The 18799-nt window shown below is 38.0% G+C and overlaps 1 protein-coding gene across 1 annotated transcript; it reads left to right on the forward strand.

Annotated features, from left to right (window-relative positions):
- Positions 1–1613: 1613 nt before the first annotated feature.
- Positions 1614–3731, forward strand: LOC145063598 (tropinone reductase-like 3). Its single transcript, XM_079011194.1, has 6 exons — positions 1614–1839; positions 2345–2461; positions 2611–2745; positions 2885–3010; positions 3101–3202; positions 3331–3731. Exons 1-6 carry the CDS (start codon positions 1702–1704, stop codon positions 3478–3480), a joined length of 768 nt encoding a protein of 255 aa, XP_078867320.1. The 5' UTR covers positions 1614–1701; the 3' UTR covers positions 3481–3731.
- Positions 3732–18799: the final 15068 nt, after the last annotated feature.

Genomic DNA, 18799 nt, shown 5'->3' on the forward strand with positions numbered 1-18799 from the left:
GTCGCTAGTAGATTGGTTTGTGCTCCAGAATCTCTTCCCTTTTTTCATTTAGGTGTACCTGTAGGCCAAAATATGGCTCGGGTGTCGGCTTGGTCTATTATTGAGGATCGTTTTCGTTCTAGATTGTCGGGTCGAAAAGCGAAACGTCTTTCTATTGGAGGTCGTCTTACTTTGATTAAGTCAGTTCTAGGAAGTTTGGGTAGCTATTTGTTGTCCATCTTTATGGCCCTGATTTCTGTCCTCAATTCTTTGGAGGCTATTCGGTCTAGATTTTTTTGGGGTGTAGATTTGGAGGACACACATATGCATTGGGTTCCTTGGGATAGAGTTTTAGCCGATAAAAAAGAGGGTGGTCTTGGAATTGGAAGTCTCTTTTCTTTTTAATCGATCCCTCCTCTTTCGTTGGCGGTGAAGATTCTTTCATAACCCTGATTTGATACGGGTAAGGGTGGTGAAAGCTTTGCATGGTGCTGATGGGGGTTGTTCTTCTCTGTCCTTGACAAGAGGGTGGATAGGTCCTTGGAGTGGGATTATTAGGATGTTAGTGCAACTTAGAGACCAGAGTATTGATTTGCATTCTTTTGTCCGATTAGGGTTGGCGATGGGATTAAGACTTATTTTTGTCATGATGTTTGGAAGGGTGATCAGCCTCTGGTAGTGACTTTTCCTAGGATTTTTGCGTTGTATGTCCATCGTTTTGTATCGCTTCGGGATAAGGTTTTGGTTGGTTGGAGTACTGATTCTCTCAGGCGTGTTCCTAGGGGTGGCATTGAGCAGACCCAACGGGTTGCGTTTATTTATTTGATGCATGATCTCCGGCTCCATTCTTTTCTTGATTGGTTGGGGTGGTCTATTGATGCTTCTGATTCTTTTTCGGTTTCGCCAGCTAGATCGTTTATTGATAGTGGTATGCTATTTACGGGTGGGTGCTAGACTAGATGGAACAACTGAGTTCCTATCAAGTTAAATATTTTTATTTGGAGGCTAAGGTTACATAGTATTCCCACTAGAGAAAGCCTTTCCCGTCGAGGAGTTATGGTTAATTCCATTATGTGCCCTATTTATTCCATTACGGTTGAGTTCATTGACCACCTTTTTGCAAATTGTAGTCATCTGAGTGATATTTGGTCTCGGTTGCTATTTGGTGGGGTGTTCAAATTCATTTTCGGTTATCCATTGATTCCATTCTTTCTTGGTCTGAGTCGATTGTTTTAAGAGGCAGTCAAAGAAAAGCTTTTGATGTGGTAGTTCTGACTACTTTATGGTGTTTATGTAATTTTCGTAATGCTAGTATTTTCGGAAAGGTTTTGCCTAGGAAATCCTTTATTTTTGATGAAGTGGTTGAAATGTATTTCTTTTGGATTTCTAATAGGTGTAGTAAAACTAAGATATAATGAATTTCTTCGCTTCATAACCGACTTTTGCTTGTAATTTGTTCTAATGTTTTTTTTAACTTCTTGTTAGTTTTTTAATAAACTTTTTTGCCGTTTAAAAAAAAATTAATATAATTAAAATAGCATTAACAATGATTAAATTACTAATTTCTATAAAACATCGGGTAAGTCGGATATCCGTGTTGTTAGATTTCTCAATTCCTCAACAATTTAAAAAATATTAAATCTCTAAAATTGAAAGCGACAAAGAAGAAAGAAAAGAGAGATGCCAAACTAGAAACTAGAAAGAAGCAAAGCATCAACAACAATGGAGAAATCGAAGATCGGGAGAAGATTTGAAGGGAAAGTTGCCATAGTTACAGCTTCAACTCAAGGCATAGGCTTCAGTATTGCTGAACGACTCGGCCTTGAAGGAGCCTCTGTCGTCATCTCATCTCGGAGACAGGTTCGTCTCCACCTACTTCATACATCTTTCGCCCTAGTTTCGTTTCATGAATTTGGCTCAAATTTGCAATCCTTTTAACTTTAATTTATCTAGGTATATCTTGAGTTCGAATTATATGAATTCTATATGTTCGACCTTATCCTATAAATTTTCAACATTTTGTTGATGATCTCGTTTTAGTTGCTTGAGAAAAGTACCCATGATAATTCGGGGTTTTCCATTATGTTACTAATTTTGTTATTTTAATTTCCATGTGACGAAGTGAGTAGTTTCAAGTTTCAACAATATGAGTTACTAATTGGGCATGAAAATGATCAGGATTTCTTGATCTTATTCAATCTAATCGACTTTCGTACACATATTCGAGTCAAAATTAAGCTTTTTTCAAGGTTTTGCTTGAGCATTTTTCTACTTAAAAACACCAATCTTGTATTTTCAGACTTGTTTGATTTTGTTCATTTCACTGAGGGCCGAATTTGAGTTCAAACTGATAATCAATTTTCAGAGAAACGTTGATGAGGCAATAAAAAAGCTCAAAACACAAGGAATTGAAGCGCTGGGATTGGTATGCCATGTTTCTAATCCTCAACAAAGAAAGAATCTTATTCAACAGACACTTGAGGTGAGAACTGAGACTGATTATCTTTAACCAAGATCTCATTGAGATAATCATGTAAATCTAATCGTATATGATTGTTGCTACCATTTTCCTGTTACTTTCTCAAATATTTTTCAAGCATAAGTTTATCTGACTTTAGTTTAATGACACAGAAATACGGGAAAATAGATGTAATCGTGTCGAATGCTGCTGCAAATCCATCCGTTGATGCCATTCTTGACACCCAAGAATCAACCCTTGACAAGCTTTGGGAAATCAATGTTAAAACCTCCATATTGCTTCTTCAGGTATAGTCCCTATTATATATATATATATATATATATATATATATATATATATATATATATATATATATATATATATAAGAAAGAATTTATGTTATGACTCATAAGTCTTTCCTTTTATATCTTTCTAATGTTTTTACAGGATGCAGCTCCCCACTTAACAAAAAATTCTTCAATTGTTTTCATTTCTTCAATAAGTGCTTTTCAACCTCCATCTTCCATGGCTATGTATGGTGTCACAAAGACTGCGCTTCTTGGTCTTACCAAGGTATTAATAAACTACATATACATATTTCAGTATTCGTATTTTCTTTAAAAATATTTAATTTTTTTTTTATTAATTGTTATTGTTGTGTAGGCGCTTGCAAGTGAGATGGCCCCACATACTCGTGTGAACTGTGTTGCACCAGGGACTGTGCCTACACACTTTGCTAGTTTCATCACCGATAATGATACCATTGTAAGCCTCTTCTTCTTCTTCTTCTTTTTCTTCAAATATAATAGTATCTAACATTTAAAAAGATAAAAAAAGATAATTTCATGCATTTTGAAGCTTAATTCATGTCTTTTGATGAAACTGATTTACAGAGAGATGCCATTATGGAGAAGACACCACTCAAGAGGCTAGGGACGGTGGAAGACATGGCGGCAGCCACCGCTTTCTTGGCATCTGATGATGCTTTGTATGTAACCGGTGAGACGATTGTGGTTGCAGGAGGAATGTCTTCAAGATTGTAATCCTCTTTTATTAAATAAATAGGTTTCTTTTTTCTAACTTTAAGTGTTTATGTTTATTTATTTATTTATTTATTTTTTATTGTATGTAGTTAATTTGAAAAGTAAAGATATGATGTCATATGTGGTCTGTATTATTGATAAAATGCAGTCCGGACTTTGAACATATTTTGCTCTTGGCAATAATATGATAGTTGGCTAAATACCTTAGGGAAAGTAAGTAGCAAATAAAGCTGGTCAATCCTTTGGAAGCATGTTTTGTTGTTATTTATGTCTGGGAAATCCCATGGATAGATTTTGTGATGCACTTCAAAAGAACAAACTTCACATTAGGCATACATTTTTCTTGTACAACCTATCACAACCATAAGGAAAGGCACCCTTCTAGTGTTACAACTTACAAGAGATATTTTCCCATGAATAGAACCATCTCATGAAACCATTGGTCTATAAATAATAAATACATAAAATTAATGCATTGGTCTATAAATACATATTTAATGCATACAAATACAAAACTAAGAGACCGAGAATTACATGGGCCGTATACATAATTACATAAAATTAATGCATTGGTCTATAAATAATAAATACATATTTAGATTAACATTCCTCTTGCAGTTTGAACATCGTTTGTACTTAGGATGTTCAAGTTGGAAAGGAAACAAAGAAACAAAGGAGAGACCATTTGGTGAAGATGTCTACTTAGGATGTTCAAGTTGGAAAGGAAACAAAGAAACAAAGGAGAGACCATTTGGTGAAGATGTCTACAAACTGGTGGGAAGATGAGGCAAGGATAAAGTTGTATCTAACCCATTTTTACCTTGTCCTGAACCAAGTCTATATGGATCTCGATATGTTTGGTTTGGTGACGTTGACCTGAATCGGAAGAAAGGTACACAACACAGACATTATAACAATAAATAATGGTGGCATGACATGTAGGTTATTGAAGTTTCACAAATCACATTTTGAATCCAAGATGTTTTTGTGATTACATTGCAACTTTGTGTATTCGACTTCAACACTCGATCAGGAAATGGTTCCTTATCTTTTGGACAACCAGGATAAGAGGTTATGTTCGAGAAAGACACAATTTTCGGAGGTAGAACGTTTGGTGGTGGGGCAACTAACTCATCAATATCTGAATATGTAGTAAGACATGTGGCTAGTTGAGCAAACAAGCGAAGTCCTTATCAATGTCCACGTATATAACTGAGAATTCACTTGAGAGAAATCAGATGAGGTTCTCGAGAATGGTGCATAAACATACATATTTGTTGAACTTCATATGTGAGATCTGATCAAGTGAAAGATAGGTATTGTAATGTGCCATTAAGGCTTCAGTAAAGAATTGAATCAATAGTACATAATTGAATTAACAACCGGGGGACTTAGCCATTAAGGTTGGCTAACGTGTCTACAATGGTCCAAGCAGGCTTGTACTTCAACATTGTTGCTCGATCTAAATATCTATAACATACTTTTGTTTGGAGATAAACATGCATATTTGATCTTTTATGACGATAATGTCAAGAAAGTAGTTCAAATCACCTAGATCGGGGAAAATTGGTGGCGAAAATACCAATAACCAGTCTCATGGGACTATCTAATGAAGCCTTTAGAACAATGTTGTCAATATACAAGATAAGATATGCAATATGAGCACCCTATCTGTATATGAAAAGTGAAGAATCACATTTGCTGTTAGAAAAATCAAGACAAGATTGTTGGTGATTTGATATCATCAATATTATCTAAGTGTAATAGGATTAAATTTGTTGACCAAAAGTGATCATGATAAATATTGAATAAGTTAGGATGGTATTGAGTGCGCACTTGTTTAAGTTTTCAAGATTCAAAGTACATTGTTATTTAGGAGCGACGCCCCTGAATCAACGGGGGTCCGAGGACAACGCCCCTGGGAGCGGGGTCCAAGGGGCAGAGCCTCTGGCTCGGGTCAAGAATCAGAAATCCTATTTTTAGAAAAGATGAGTCATTTCGACTCTTATAAAAAACTCGTTTTTATGACGGTTGAAACAGTCTTGTGACAGTTTGGATCTTGTACCCGTTTTTTGGTCATTTCTGGTACATCTTTAAGAACATTTTCACCTACATTCTCTTAATTCGAAAATCTATGAATTTTATCCAATTGAGTGTTCGATCTGTACCATTGAAATACTTCAATTTGAAAGTGTTTCACAACTTTCAGAAAATCCAAGCAATTCATTTACCTTATATTTCTAACAAAGATAAATGAGCAAAACAATGAAACCATGCTCGAAGGCCATTTGAGGCTGTATAAAGATCAATGTAGAAGACAAATATGATAAGGAGCAAAGGGATCTTGAAAACCGGGAGGCTGTCATATATACACGGTCTCTTAAAGACGACTGTGAAGAAATGCATTCTTCACATCCTGCTATTGAATTGGCCAATTGTTGAGATAACAAGACCAAGAATAGTCTGCATAGCGACATGTTTTACCACCCGGCTAAATGTATCGTCACAATCAATTCCGGATCTTTGGTTGCAACCATTTTCCATGAGGCATGCTTTATACTGAGCCAAAGAATCACCACATTATAATTGGTTTTTAAATAACCACATGCAGTTTATCACATTTGCATATGTGTGGCTAGTCATAAGAATCCGTTTTTGATTGGCCATAAGAACTTTATATTCCTTTTTCATGACATTTAACAAGTTAGGATTGTGGAATTCCTGTAAGTAGTTACAATGTGTCATATACTTAGAATCAACAAGAGGAGATTTAGTTTTTGTATATCTATTTTGAAATTCCACCATGAGATCTAGTGGTTATGGAATGAGAAGAAGAGATGTGAGGATTTTGAGACGCTAGCGAATGGATTTGGACAGCCGAGTGATTTAATGGTGTCGTTGTTGACATAGTAGCAAGAGTTATCAACCTGACATCAGAAGTTGAGGGAGTGACAATTGAGGAGTGAGAGGTAGTCGTTGAAGGCAGGACTGACAATTCTCGACACGACCTGCGACACGACCCACGGCACGACACGAAATAAATGGGTTTGGGTTGAGTTTTTCGACCCGCCAACTTGCTAACACACCAACCCGCCAACCCGTTTATTAAACGGGTCATATATGGGTTTCTCAAAAAATAAACGGGTTGACCCGCCAACCCGTTTATATTTTTAATAAAAAATTATTTTATTTTTAAATGTATTTATGTATCAAGTATTAATATTTAATAAATATTATATAATATATACCATTGATTCATAGACCATTTGATTATTTTGACATTTTAACTCGTGGTGGATGGCCTAAGGGTGTAAGTCGCAACATGTAAGGCTAAGTTTGTAACATGTTTTTATGAATGTTTTTAACTTTTATTTGGATGTTTAGGAATTAAATGTCTAAAATTCGGATATGTTTGCATCGACCATCAAGAATTTATTTATGTTTAATTATCAATTTATTTATGGAATCTGACCCACGAAACCAAATCTGACCCACGAACCCGCCAATCAGTGAACCCGTATAAATAAATGGGTTGGCGAGTCATATATGGGTTTATGTTCCAAACCCGCCAACCCGTGACCTGTATATTTAAATGGGTCATGTTTGGGTTGACATATTTTGACCCGCCAACCCACCAACCCGCGACCCGCCAACCCGAACACGACACGATTTCCAGGCCTAGTTGAAGGAATTTCTGATATGACAAGAAAGTAGGGCGGACTGGGTGCCGAAGTGGTGCTAGCCGAGATGGGTGAGGTAACAAAGGATATGGCATTTAGAGAAACCTCTATTGATGAGACATTAGATGTTGATATGGTTTTATGGAAGTAGATACAAGTGAATTTTATGGAGGACGATGAAGAAAACAGTTTGCAAATGAGGTTGAGTCATCGATTGTTTCAAGAAAAATATAGGAGGGTGGATTGTTTCGTGTGATGGAACCAAATGTGAAAGTTGTTTCATCAAATATGATATGTTATCAGATGATTATTTCTTAGAGGGATATCTAAGAAAGTTACATGGTGTAGTTCTTGGAGTAAGTTTATGAGAAGTGATAATGTGTGGGTAACATAGACATCCAAACACACGTAAGTGAGTTGTTTTTGAAAGATTTTATGGTAAGGAGTGTCATTTTGAAGAGCGGAAAAAGGTAGTATATGAGAAGATGGTCTAACATATGTAGTGCTTCGACCAAATGTGTATGTGTGTGTGTGATGGGGGAGGAGGGGTGTATATGAGCATGAAAAAGAAGAGATCAAACTGTATTATTGATAGTATCGAATTTCCCATTTTGTTAGGAGGCCCGAGGACAGGAGAATCAGATGTAAATGTCATTAGATACACAAAGTTGATGGAATTGGGCATTGTTGAATTCCCTACCATTGTCACAATGGAATGATTGTATTTCACGATTTAATTAATTTTTGACATATGCTTTAAAGTGGAGAAATTTAGAAAAGTCGTTTGATTTCATACACAATGGATATACCAAATGTAACGCCTGTAGACCAGCACTAGTCAATTTAGAGACGATAAACATCAAAAATGACTTTTTTGGGAAAGATTATTTAGAAGGAGTAATCTTAACTAAGATGTAGTTTATGTTACGAGGTTTCCGAATATATAAAGAACGTCGAAATCCGAGTTATAACGAAGAAGTTATGACATGTCGAAGTTTCGCGATAGAACCGGCACGACACAGCGCAGCGTAAATAGTGAATTTACGTTAGAGCGATATTTATCCAAAACAATCTAAATGAGAATTGGAAATCTCATCGATAGTAGTGCAACGACGGAAAGACGGACGAAAACGGACGTCAGACGAAGGAGTTATGAGTTTATAATGGAGTTTTCTTGTCCCGACCTACTAAAAATAATATATAAGTAATATAATTATAATATATTAAAAATAAAGTCAAAAATAGCCAATGGAGTCTAAACGAGAGTTGTAGAGCATAATCTCACCTTCGTGTCGATATAAAGAAACGTCGAAAACGGAGTTCGTATGCGAAAGTTATGAATTTCTGAAGTTCGGGGCGCGAAACCCCAAAAATGTCAGATACCACGACGTGGAAAGCAGTTCCACGACGTGGCCAGTCTTCTGACACCTCCGAAAGTCCCCCATATGCAACTTGCGATGACGCATCTAGTGACGACCAAGCCCACGACGTTGAAAAAGGTCCCACGACGTGGCAAGGGCAGATTTTGCCCTATAAATAGATTTGAAGGGCCAGTCGAGTTTGGTTGCTCATTCTCTCATCTCTCAACTGTATTGCATCGATTTACGTGCAAAGAAATACCCCCGAAGCCCCGGTATCAACCCCGAGACCCGAAGCAAGTACCGAAGCCCGAAGATCCCGAGAGGTCCAATTCCCGAGCCGAAACTTTGTCCACGAGGAGCCCGATTTTTGTGAAGATCTTCCAGATCTACCGAAAAATACTACTTCTGCAAGTCGTAGTGCTGTCCGACCATCTTCTGATCAAGTGAGTGTATAGTCACTTTCATCTTACACATAGATATGAAGTATTTTATAAAATACGTGCTATGTGTATATATATTGTTGTTTATATGTGTGAGTGTGTGGTTATTTTCTTCTAACATAAAGATATGAAGTATTTGCTATGAAATACATGTTATGTGTTTATATATTGTTGTTTATTTGAGATGAGTGTGGAATGGATGTTTTATATAGGTGTTAAATGAGTTAATATGTATATGTATTTTATATCTACAAATATGTTGGGTAGAACATGGGTAGATGAATTAGATGATGTGTGATGATAATTAGGTGATGAGAAATAAGTGATGATAATTAGGTGATGAGAAATAGGTGATGATAGAAAAGCGACGATAATTAGGTGATGATAGATAGGTGATATGAGATGAGAGGAGATACCATAACCTTGACCGACGATGTGGCAATTTGGCGATGTAGTCATCTACCAGAGTATAGATGGCAACCATAGACTATTCTAGATGACCTCGTGGAAACACCAGCAGGCTCATAACCTGTAGGTGATGAATTACGAGTCCAGGAGATGTTGTGGCTGCGTATTCATGCGATGATACTCTAACCCTTACAATGAATTACGAGTTCAGGCGATGTTGTGACTACGTATTCATGCGATGATAGTCTAACCCTTACTATGAGTTACGAGTCCAGGCGATGTTGTGACTGCGTATTCATGCTTTAGGAACGAATATATATATATATATATATATATATATATATATATATATATATATATATATATATATAAAGGAAATGCTCTCTGGACTCGGCGAGAGAGCATTTCCTTTACGTTAGAGCGACGTAAATAGTGAATTTACGTTAGAGCGATATTTATCCAAAACATTCTAAATGAGAATTGGAGATCTCATCGATAGTAGTGCAACGACGGAAATACGGACGAAAACGGACATCAGACGAAGGAGTTATGAGTTTATAACGGAGTTTTCCTGTCCCGACCTACTAAAAATAATATATAAGTAATATAATTATAATATATTAAAAATAAAGTCAAAATTAGCCAATGGAGTCTAAACGAGAGTTGTAGAGCATATTCTCATCTTCGCGTCGATATAAAGAACGTCGAAAACGGAGTTCGTATGCGAAAGTTATGAATTTCTGAAGTTCGGGGCGCGAAACCCCAAAAATGTCAGATACCACGACGTGGCAAGCAATTCCATGACGTGGCCAGTCTTCTGACACCTCCGAAAGTCCCCCATATGCAACTTGCGATGACGCATGCAGTGACGACCAAGCCCACGACGTTGAAAAAGGTCCCACGACGTGGCAAGGGCAGATTTTGCCCTATAAATAGATTTGAAGGGCCAGCCGAGTTTGGTTGCTCATTCTCTCATCTCTCAACTGTATTGCATCGATTTACGTGCAAAGAAATACCCCCGAAGCCCCGGTATCAACCCCGAGACCCGAAACAAGTACCGACCGAAGATCTCGAGAGTTCCAATTCCCGAGCCGAAACTCTGCCCACGAGGATCCCGGTTTTTGTGAAGATCTTCTAGATCTACCGAAAAATACTACTTCTGCAATTCGTAGTGCTGTCCGATCATCTTCTGGTCAAGTGAGTGTATAGTCACTTTCATCTTACACATAGATATGAAGTATTTTATAAAATACGTGCTATGTGTATATATATTGTTGTTTATATGTGTGAGTGTGTGGTTATTTTCTTCTAACATAAAGATATGAAGTATTTGCTATGAAATACATGTTATGTGTTTATATAATGTTGTTTATTTGAGATGAGTGTGGAATGGATTTTTTATATAGGTGTTAAATGAGTTAATATGTATATGTATTTTATATCTACAAATATGTTGGGTAGAACATGGGTAGATGAATTAGATGATGTGTGATGATAATTAGGTGATGAGAAATAGGTGATGATAATTAGGTGATGAGAAATAGGTGATGATAGAAAAGCGATGATAATTAGGTGATGACAGATAGGTGATGTGAGATGAGAGGATATACCATAACCTTGACCGGCGATGTGGCAATTTGGCGATGTAGTAATCTACCAGAGTATAGATGGTGACCACGGACTATTCTAGATGACCCCGTGGAAACACCAGCAGGCTCATAACCTGTAGGTGATGAATTACGATTCCAGGCGATGGTGTGCCTGCATATTCATGCGATGATACTCTAACCCTTACAATGAATTACGAGTTCAGGCGATGTTGTGACTACGTATTCATGCGATGATAGTCTAACCCTTACTATGAGTTACGAGTCCAGACGATGTTGTGACTGCGTATTCATGGTTTAGGAATGAATATATATAAAGGAAATGCGATGTAAGAAGATGAGAGGTAAATACAATGTAGGAGATGACCCTTAGGATAATTCCTTAGGGAAGGTACTTAAGAATAAACGAAGATAATGGGGATGGGTAATTGGGATGATTGTTTGACGATTGAATATAATAATTATATTATTGTGGGCTGAAACCCTATATGCTCACCAGGTTCCCAAGCCTGACCCACTCAGTGTTCTTTGCATTACAGGTAATGGCACAAGCGTATAAAGTGGTGGACTTGACGAGAGATTTTGGATTATAGATCACTTGTTATAAATAACTATTGTAAGGTCTATTTTATATTGTTTATGCTTTTGGTCTATATCGGAACATGACATCCCGAGGTTTTATTATTTAATGAAAATACATTCTCTTTGAGAAATGTTTTGATAAATGCTTATTATATTTTGTTTTTGGGACAATTTCCGCAACTATTTTCCTTAAAAAGGATTACTCTGATTTAAAAAAAAAGCATAAACAAATCGGTCTTTTCTGGCCGCGAAATTGGGGATGTCACAGTTGGTATCAGAGCATTAGTTTAAGCGAACTATGAATTTGTAGGATTTTTAGACTTAATATTAGAATGCTAAGCGATGATTGTGAGATGAGTGTCTACCATATTTTAAGACACGAGCACTAGTATATTTTAGATATGATGCCTAAAATGCTTTAATGTGCTAAATGTTATATGTTTTCCATATATGCTATTATTTGTTCGGATCTATGGTCTGTTGCCGACCGAATCTGGAGACCTTATGTGTTTAGGATTCTAAGCGTTTGATACGATATTAGAACTATCATGTAAACGTTTCGGAGTGATAAGGAGATTTATACGTCTATCGTAAATAAAGTTTTCTTATCTTAAATTCTCGCCCGGTGCACCGAACGTCTGCTTGGGTGTACAAAACGTTATGGTGAAGACTCGTAGAGAATTGAGTAAATGGAGTAAATGAAAGACTTATGATAGTGAATGACACCTATCGGAAAATATCGTAAGAGTGGTGTCTTGCCTTTATTTTATGTTTGATAAAATAACGGAACGTTTAGAGGAGTACGGTACGTCTGAAGTACACCTTCGATTGGCAGGATGATGGAACGATTGGTGTAATTCTTGAAGTTGTCCCATAATCTAGAATTTCCATCACCAATCGAGTTGAAGTATGATTGATGATAGAAGATACGCATGGAAGAAGTCCTAGTAGAGTCTAGGAAAATTTTTATGATTAATTGGACACATTCGTATGTGTTAAATTGTTTGGTGATTTTAGGAATTTGGGACTGCGAGACAATACTTGGAACGAGTATGAGTAGGTGTGAATGGTAGTATAGATCTATACTACCGGAAGCACAAGAATCACGCTTGGATCAGGGAAAGTCGCAAGGTTACCAAGAAACTAGTAATTGATTCCGTTTTATTCATGTATGTCATTACCATTGTTTCGCTAATGACTACTAAGGGGGTTGTTATTTCGACCCTAGTGGTCATATCAAATTGAGTCCGACTACGATGAGAGGTCATCGGGACACGACCCATCGGTCTGTTACAATAGATAAGGGAATGTACCTATCCTAAGAAGAAGAAGGAGTCCTCAAAAAGGATTTATTTTGTAACTCGAAGGTTATGATTGAAAGTCCAACATAGTACGAAGAGTAGATGCAGGATTGAGCATCAAGGTTATTACTTAGGATGGAGAGATAACTTATGGAGTCAGTATACAAATCCTATTTTGTTGATGATTCCGGGACGTAATCATCCTAAGGGGGAGATAATTGTAACGCCCGTAGATCAGGGCTAGTCAATTTAGAGACGATAGGCATCAAAAATGACTTTTTTGCGAAAGATTATTTAGAAAGAGTAATCTTAACTAAGATGTAGTTTATGTTACGAGGTTTTCGAATATATAAAGAACGTCGAAATCCAAGTTATAACGAAGAAGTTATGACATGTCGAAGTTTCGCGATAGAACCGGCACGACACAGCGCGACGTAAATAGCGCGACGTAAATAGTGAATTTACGTTAGAGCGATATTTATCCAAAACAATCTAAATGAGAATTAGAGATCTCATCGATAGTAGTGCAACGACGGAAAGACGGACGAAAACGGACGTCAGACGAAGGAGTTATGAGTTTATAATGGAGTTTTCTTGTCCCGGCCTACTAAAAATAATATATAAGTAATATAATTATAATATATTAAAAATAAAGTCAAAAATAGCCAATGGAGTCTAAACGAGAGTTGTAGAGCATAATCTCACCTTCGTGTCGATATAAAGAAACGTCGAAAACGGAGTTCGTATGCGAAAGTTATGAATTTCTGAAGTTCGGGGCGCAAAACCCCAAAAATGTCAGATACCACGACGTGGCAAGCAGTGCCATGACGTGGCCAGTCTTCTGCCACCTCCGAAAGTCCCCCATATGCAACTTGCGATGACGCATGCAGTGACGACCAAGCCCACGACGTTGAAAAAGGTCCTACGACGTGGCAAGGGCAGATTTTGCCCTATAAATAGATTTGAAGGGCCAGCCGAGTTTGGTTGCTCATTCTCTCATCTCTCAACTGTATTGCATCGATTTACATGCAAAGAAATACCCCCGAAGCCCCGGTATCAACCCAGAGACCCGAAGCAAGTACCGAAGCCCGAAGATCCCGAGAGGTCCAATTCCCGAGCCGAAACTCTGCCCACGAGGAGCCCGGTTTTTGTGAAGATCTTCCAGATCTACCGAAAAATACTACTTCTGCAAGTCGTAGTGCTGTCCGATCATCTTCTGATCAAGTGAGTGTATAGTCACTTTCATCTTACACATAGATATGAAGTATTTTATAAAATACGTGCTATGTGTATATATATTGTTGTTTATATGTGTGAGTGTGTGGTTATTTTCTTCTAACATAAAGATATGAAGTATTTGCTATGAAATACATGTTATGTGTTTATATATTGTTGTTTATTTGAGATGAGTGTGGAATGGATGTTTTATATAGGTGTTAAATGAGTTAATATGTATATGTATTTTATATCTACACATATGTTGGGTAGAACATGGGTAGATGAATTAGATGATGTGTGATGATAATTAGGTGATGAGAAATAAGTGATGATAATTAGGTGATGAGAAATAGGTGATGATAGAAAACCGATGATAATTAGGTGATGATAGATAGGTGATGTGAGATGAGAGGATATACCATAACCTTGACCGGCGATGTGGCAATTTGGCGATGTAGTCATCTACCAGAGTATAGATGGCGACCACAGACTATTCTAGATGACCCCGTGGAAACACCGGCAGGCTCATAGCCTGTAGGTGATGAATTACGAGTCCAGGCGATGTTGTGGCTGCGTATTCATGCGATGATACTCTAACCCTTACAATGAATTACGAGTTCAGGCGATGTTGTGACTACGTATTCATGCGATGATAGTCTAACCCTTACTATGAGTTACCAGTCCAGACGATGTTGTGACTGCATATTCATGGTTTAGGAACGAATATATATAAAGGAAATGCGATGTAAGAAGATGAGAGGTAAATACGATGTAGGAGATGACCCTTAGGATAATTCCTTAGGGAAGGTACTTAAGAATAAACGAATATAATGGGGATGGGTAATTGGGATGATTGTTTGATGATTGAATATAATAATTATATTATTGTGGGCTGAAACCCCTATATGCTCACCAGGCTCTCAAGCCTGACCCACTCAGTTTTCTTTTCATTACAGGTAATGGCACAAGCGTATAAATTGGTGGACTTGATGAGAGATTTTGGATTATAGATCAGTAGTTATAAATAACTATTGTAAGATCTATTTTATATTGTTTATGCTTTTGGTATGTATCAAAACATGACATCCTGAGGTTTTATTATTTAAAGATAATACATTATTTTTGAGAAATGTTTTGATAAATGCTTATTATATTTTGTTTTTGGGACAATTTCCGCAACTGTTTTCCTTAAAAAGGATTACTCTGATTTTAAAACAAAGCATAAACAAATCGGATCTTTTCTGGCCGCGAAATTGGAGATGTCACACCAAATGATATGGTAAAAATGATCAAGAAAAATCACATAGTATTTCATACGCAATGAATATACCCAAAGGAATTATTGGGTAGCTCTAGGCATGTGCAAAAAAACCGGTTCAGGAATCGAACTGGTCGATGAACCGAAAACCGGTTTAGTCCTGAACAGGCTCACGTAAGAATCGAATCGATGTTGAACCGAACCACCGGATTGGACCAATTCGCACTTTGTACCCTTGAGACCGGTTTGGTACTGTTTTTTTCTGAACTGGTTTGAGATTATTACCGTTGGTGAACTGGTTTTGAACCGGTTTTTGAATATTACCGTTTTTTTGTCTTTTCCGAACGGCTATATAGCCGTTTGAGGTTATTGAAGACCTGATTTTGGCTCCTTTTTGACCATATCAACCATTCCTTATAGTATATATATATATATATATATATATATATATATGTATGTATGTATTAGATGTTTAGGTCTAAACTTTATTAGATGTATATATATATATATATATATATATATATATATATATATATATATGTATTAGATGTTTAGGTCTAAACTTTACCTTAACCAAACCTCTCTTAGTTCAAAAAACGCTCTGAATTCAAACAATGGATTCGACTTCTGTTGGTGTTGGAGATTCATCAAAGAATCTTACCGTTGTTAGCATCAAAGAAACAAATAGAAATGTGAAACTATGATTTGTGTGTAATGTCGAACGGTACAAAAAGAGCGCGATGCAAGAAATGTGGTGCTTTTTTTTAATGAAAATGAGAATTCGACATTGAAAACTCATATGACCAAAAGATGCCCCACGGTGAAATTCGATCGGGACATAATCAAACAACAATAGCGAATGATGCAATGTAGCACCCAAAGTTTTGGAGGCCAAGAAAGGAAAGAAAACCCTAATTTTTAGGGGCGACTCGTCGAGTCCAAGGAGGAACTCGGCGAGTCTGAGCGGGATCCGGGTCGAGGTGTAAGTGACCAACTCGGCGAGTCAGCCAAGTGGACTCGGCGAGTCTGGTCTGTGCGAGGAAAACCCTAAATCCGGGACTTTGGGCGCTATTTAAGCTCCTTATTCTCTCCATTAGGGTTCCTTAGAGCCTCCCTCATTCAGAAAGCGAACCCTAAGCCTCCATTGTTGTGCATTCAAGCTTCCAAGCCATTTTTGGGTGAATTGAAGGAAGAAGAAAGAGGGGAATCAGTGAAGCTTCAAGGATTGGCTTCAGATCTGGAGTTTGTGGAGACTTTCTGAGATATTGAAGGTAATAAGTTGTCTCTCTCCTTTAGATCTTCCATGGTTGTGAGATTTGGGGCTTTTAAGCCATGGTTTGTCACCCATTTGAGTTAGAAGCCGGATCTGGAGTTGCTACTTCAAATCCAAGTGTGTTATGGACTAGAGAAGCATAAAGTATCAGCCCTTGAGTTGATTATGGAGCCTCCTTGCCTTAAACCCTAGTTTATGGTGTATTTTGCTTAGATATCCTTCTCTACACGTAAAGTTTGCAACTTTATGTGAGGAATAGGCTTGGGAAGGGTAGATCTACAGATTTGAGTCCCTGCATGACCCAAAATTCCTCTGCATGTATGAAGGACCATATGGACTCGGCAAGTCCTTTGAGTGGACTCGGCGAGTAGCTTGAAGATGAGGAGGAACTCGACGAGTGGGATGAACAGCTCGTCGAGTCGGATGAAGTTGGGCATGAACTCGGCGAGTTGGAAGAACAACTCGGCGAGTTGGATGAAGATTGTCTTGGACTCGGCGAGTCAGGTCGCGAAACCCCAAACCCTTCGAGTTGAGACTCGAATCAGTGAGTCGAATGGAGACTCGGTGAGTTGGACAGGTCAGGACTCGGTAATCGGTAGACTCGGTGAGTCATGGACTGACTCGGCGAGTCGAGTCGCGAATAGAAGGACTCTGAACATATGAACTCGGCGAGTCAATAGGGTGACTCGGCGAGTAGGGTTGACCTGGGAGGTTGACTTTGACCAGGACTTTGACTTTGGCAAGATTTGACTTAGCTGACCTTTGAAGGTCAGTTAGACTAAGTGTTATGTTGATATTGAAGCTCGGAAGCTAGTGGAGCAGCAGTTCGGAGTCAGTGGTCAAGTAGCGGTCAAAGGGATTAGCAGCAGCAGTTCTGCAGTATCAGGTGAGTCTCCTCACTGTTTGTATGGGTCTAAGGCACCAATGCCCGCCCATTTAGAATATGTATGAAAGACCAGGGGTGGTTCCTGGCACACAGTATGTTATTATGTATGGTAGGAAGACCCGGGGGTTAGCCCTAGGCAATATGCATGAAAGACCAGGGGCGGCTCCTGGCATACAATATGTTATTATGGATGATAGGAAGACCCGAGGGTTAGCCCTAGGCAATATGTATGAAAGACCAGGAGGTGGCTCCTGGCGCATTGTATGCTATTATGTATGAAAGACCAGGAGGTGGCTCCTGGCGCATTTTATGCTATTATATATGAAAGACCAGGAGGTGGCTTCTGGCACACTGTATGCTGTTTAGCTAAGTAGAGTAGTATGTACGGTTATCTTTGTGATACTTGCATAAAAGACCAGGGGGTGGCCCTTGGCACATGTCTGTAAGACCAGGGGTGGCCCTTGGCACTTGTCTGTAAGACCCAGGGAGTGGCCCAAGCTTGACCAGGAAGACCACGCGCGACCCGTGGCATAATGGCAAGACTATGTTTGGCACATAGCACCTTACTTGATTATGGATAAGTCGGTTACGTATGGTACTTGGCTATGAATGGTTTGTATGGTATGTGGTATCTGGGGAACTCACTAAGCTTCATGCTTACGGTTTTCAGTTTTGGTTTCAGGTGCTTCCGGTAGCGGATGATGGAGCTCGGGATGATCGCATGGCACACACCATAGATTAGTCAGCCTGGGAATGTTTTACTCTGATAATGATCATGTGTTTTGAAAACTAATACTCTGTTTATGTTTTGAAATGATTATTTTACTTTAAGTAATATTTTATTAAAAGAAATTTTTAGCCTTGAATTTTGGGACGTTACATGCAACATTGTGGAGTTACGATTTGGCTAAAGTTCGGGATAGGATGGTGAAGTTCATGATTCAAGAATGCTTGCCTTTTGACCACTTCGACAACAAACGATTGACTTCACTCATCCAAGATACTCTCCAACCACGATATTGTCATGTGAGTCGTACTTCTATTAGATGTGATTGTATTGAAATGTGGAAACTTGCAAAAAATGAATTGATTTTAGGATTTCAATCTTTAGAAACCGGTGTGAATTTAACTTGTGATGTTTAGACGGCTCCTCACGGTTCACCAGATGCGTACCTTTGTGTTACCGCTCATTGGATTAATCCAACTAATTGGGTAATGATGAAGCATACGATTACGTTTGAATTGTTTGAGTACCCGCACACCGGTAGAAATTTATTTAAAATTTTAGATTGTGTGATCAAAACT

The sequence above is a fragment of the Lactuca serriola genome, chromosome 7 (assembly GCF_051521515.1).
Source record: "Lactuca serriola cultivar US96UC23 chromosome 7, Lser_US96UC23_V15, whole genome shotgun sequence".
In the NCBI taxonomy this organism is placed as follows: domain Eukaryota; kingdom Viridiplantae; phylum Streptophyta; class Magnoliopsida; order Asterales; family Asteraceae; genus Lactuca; species Lactuca serriola.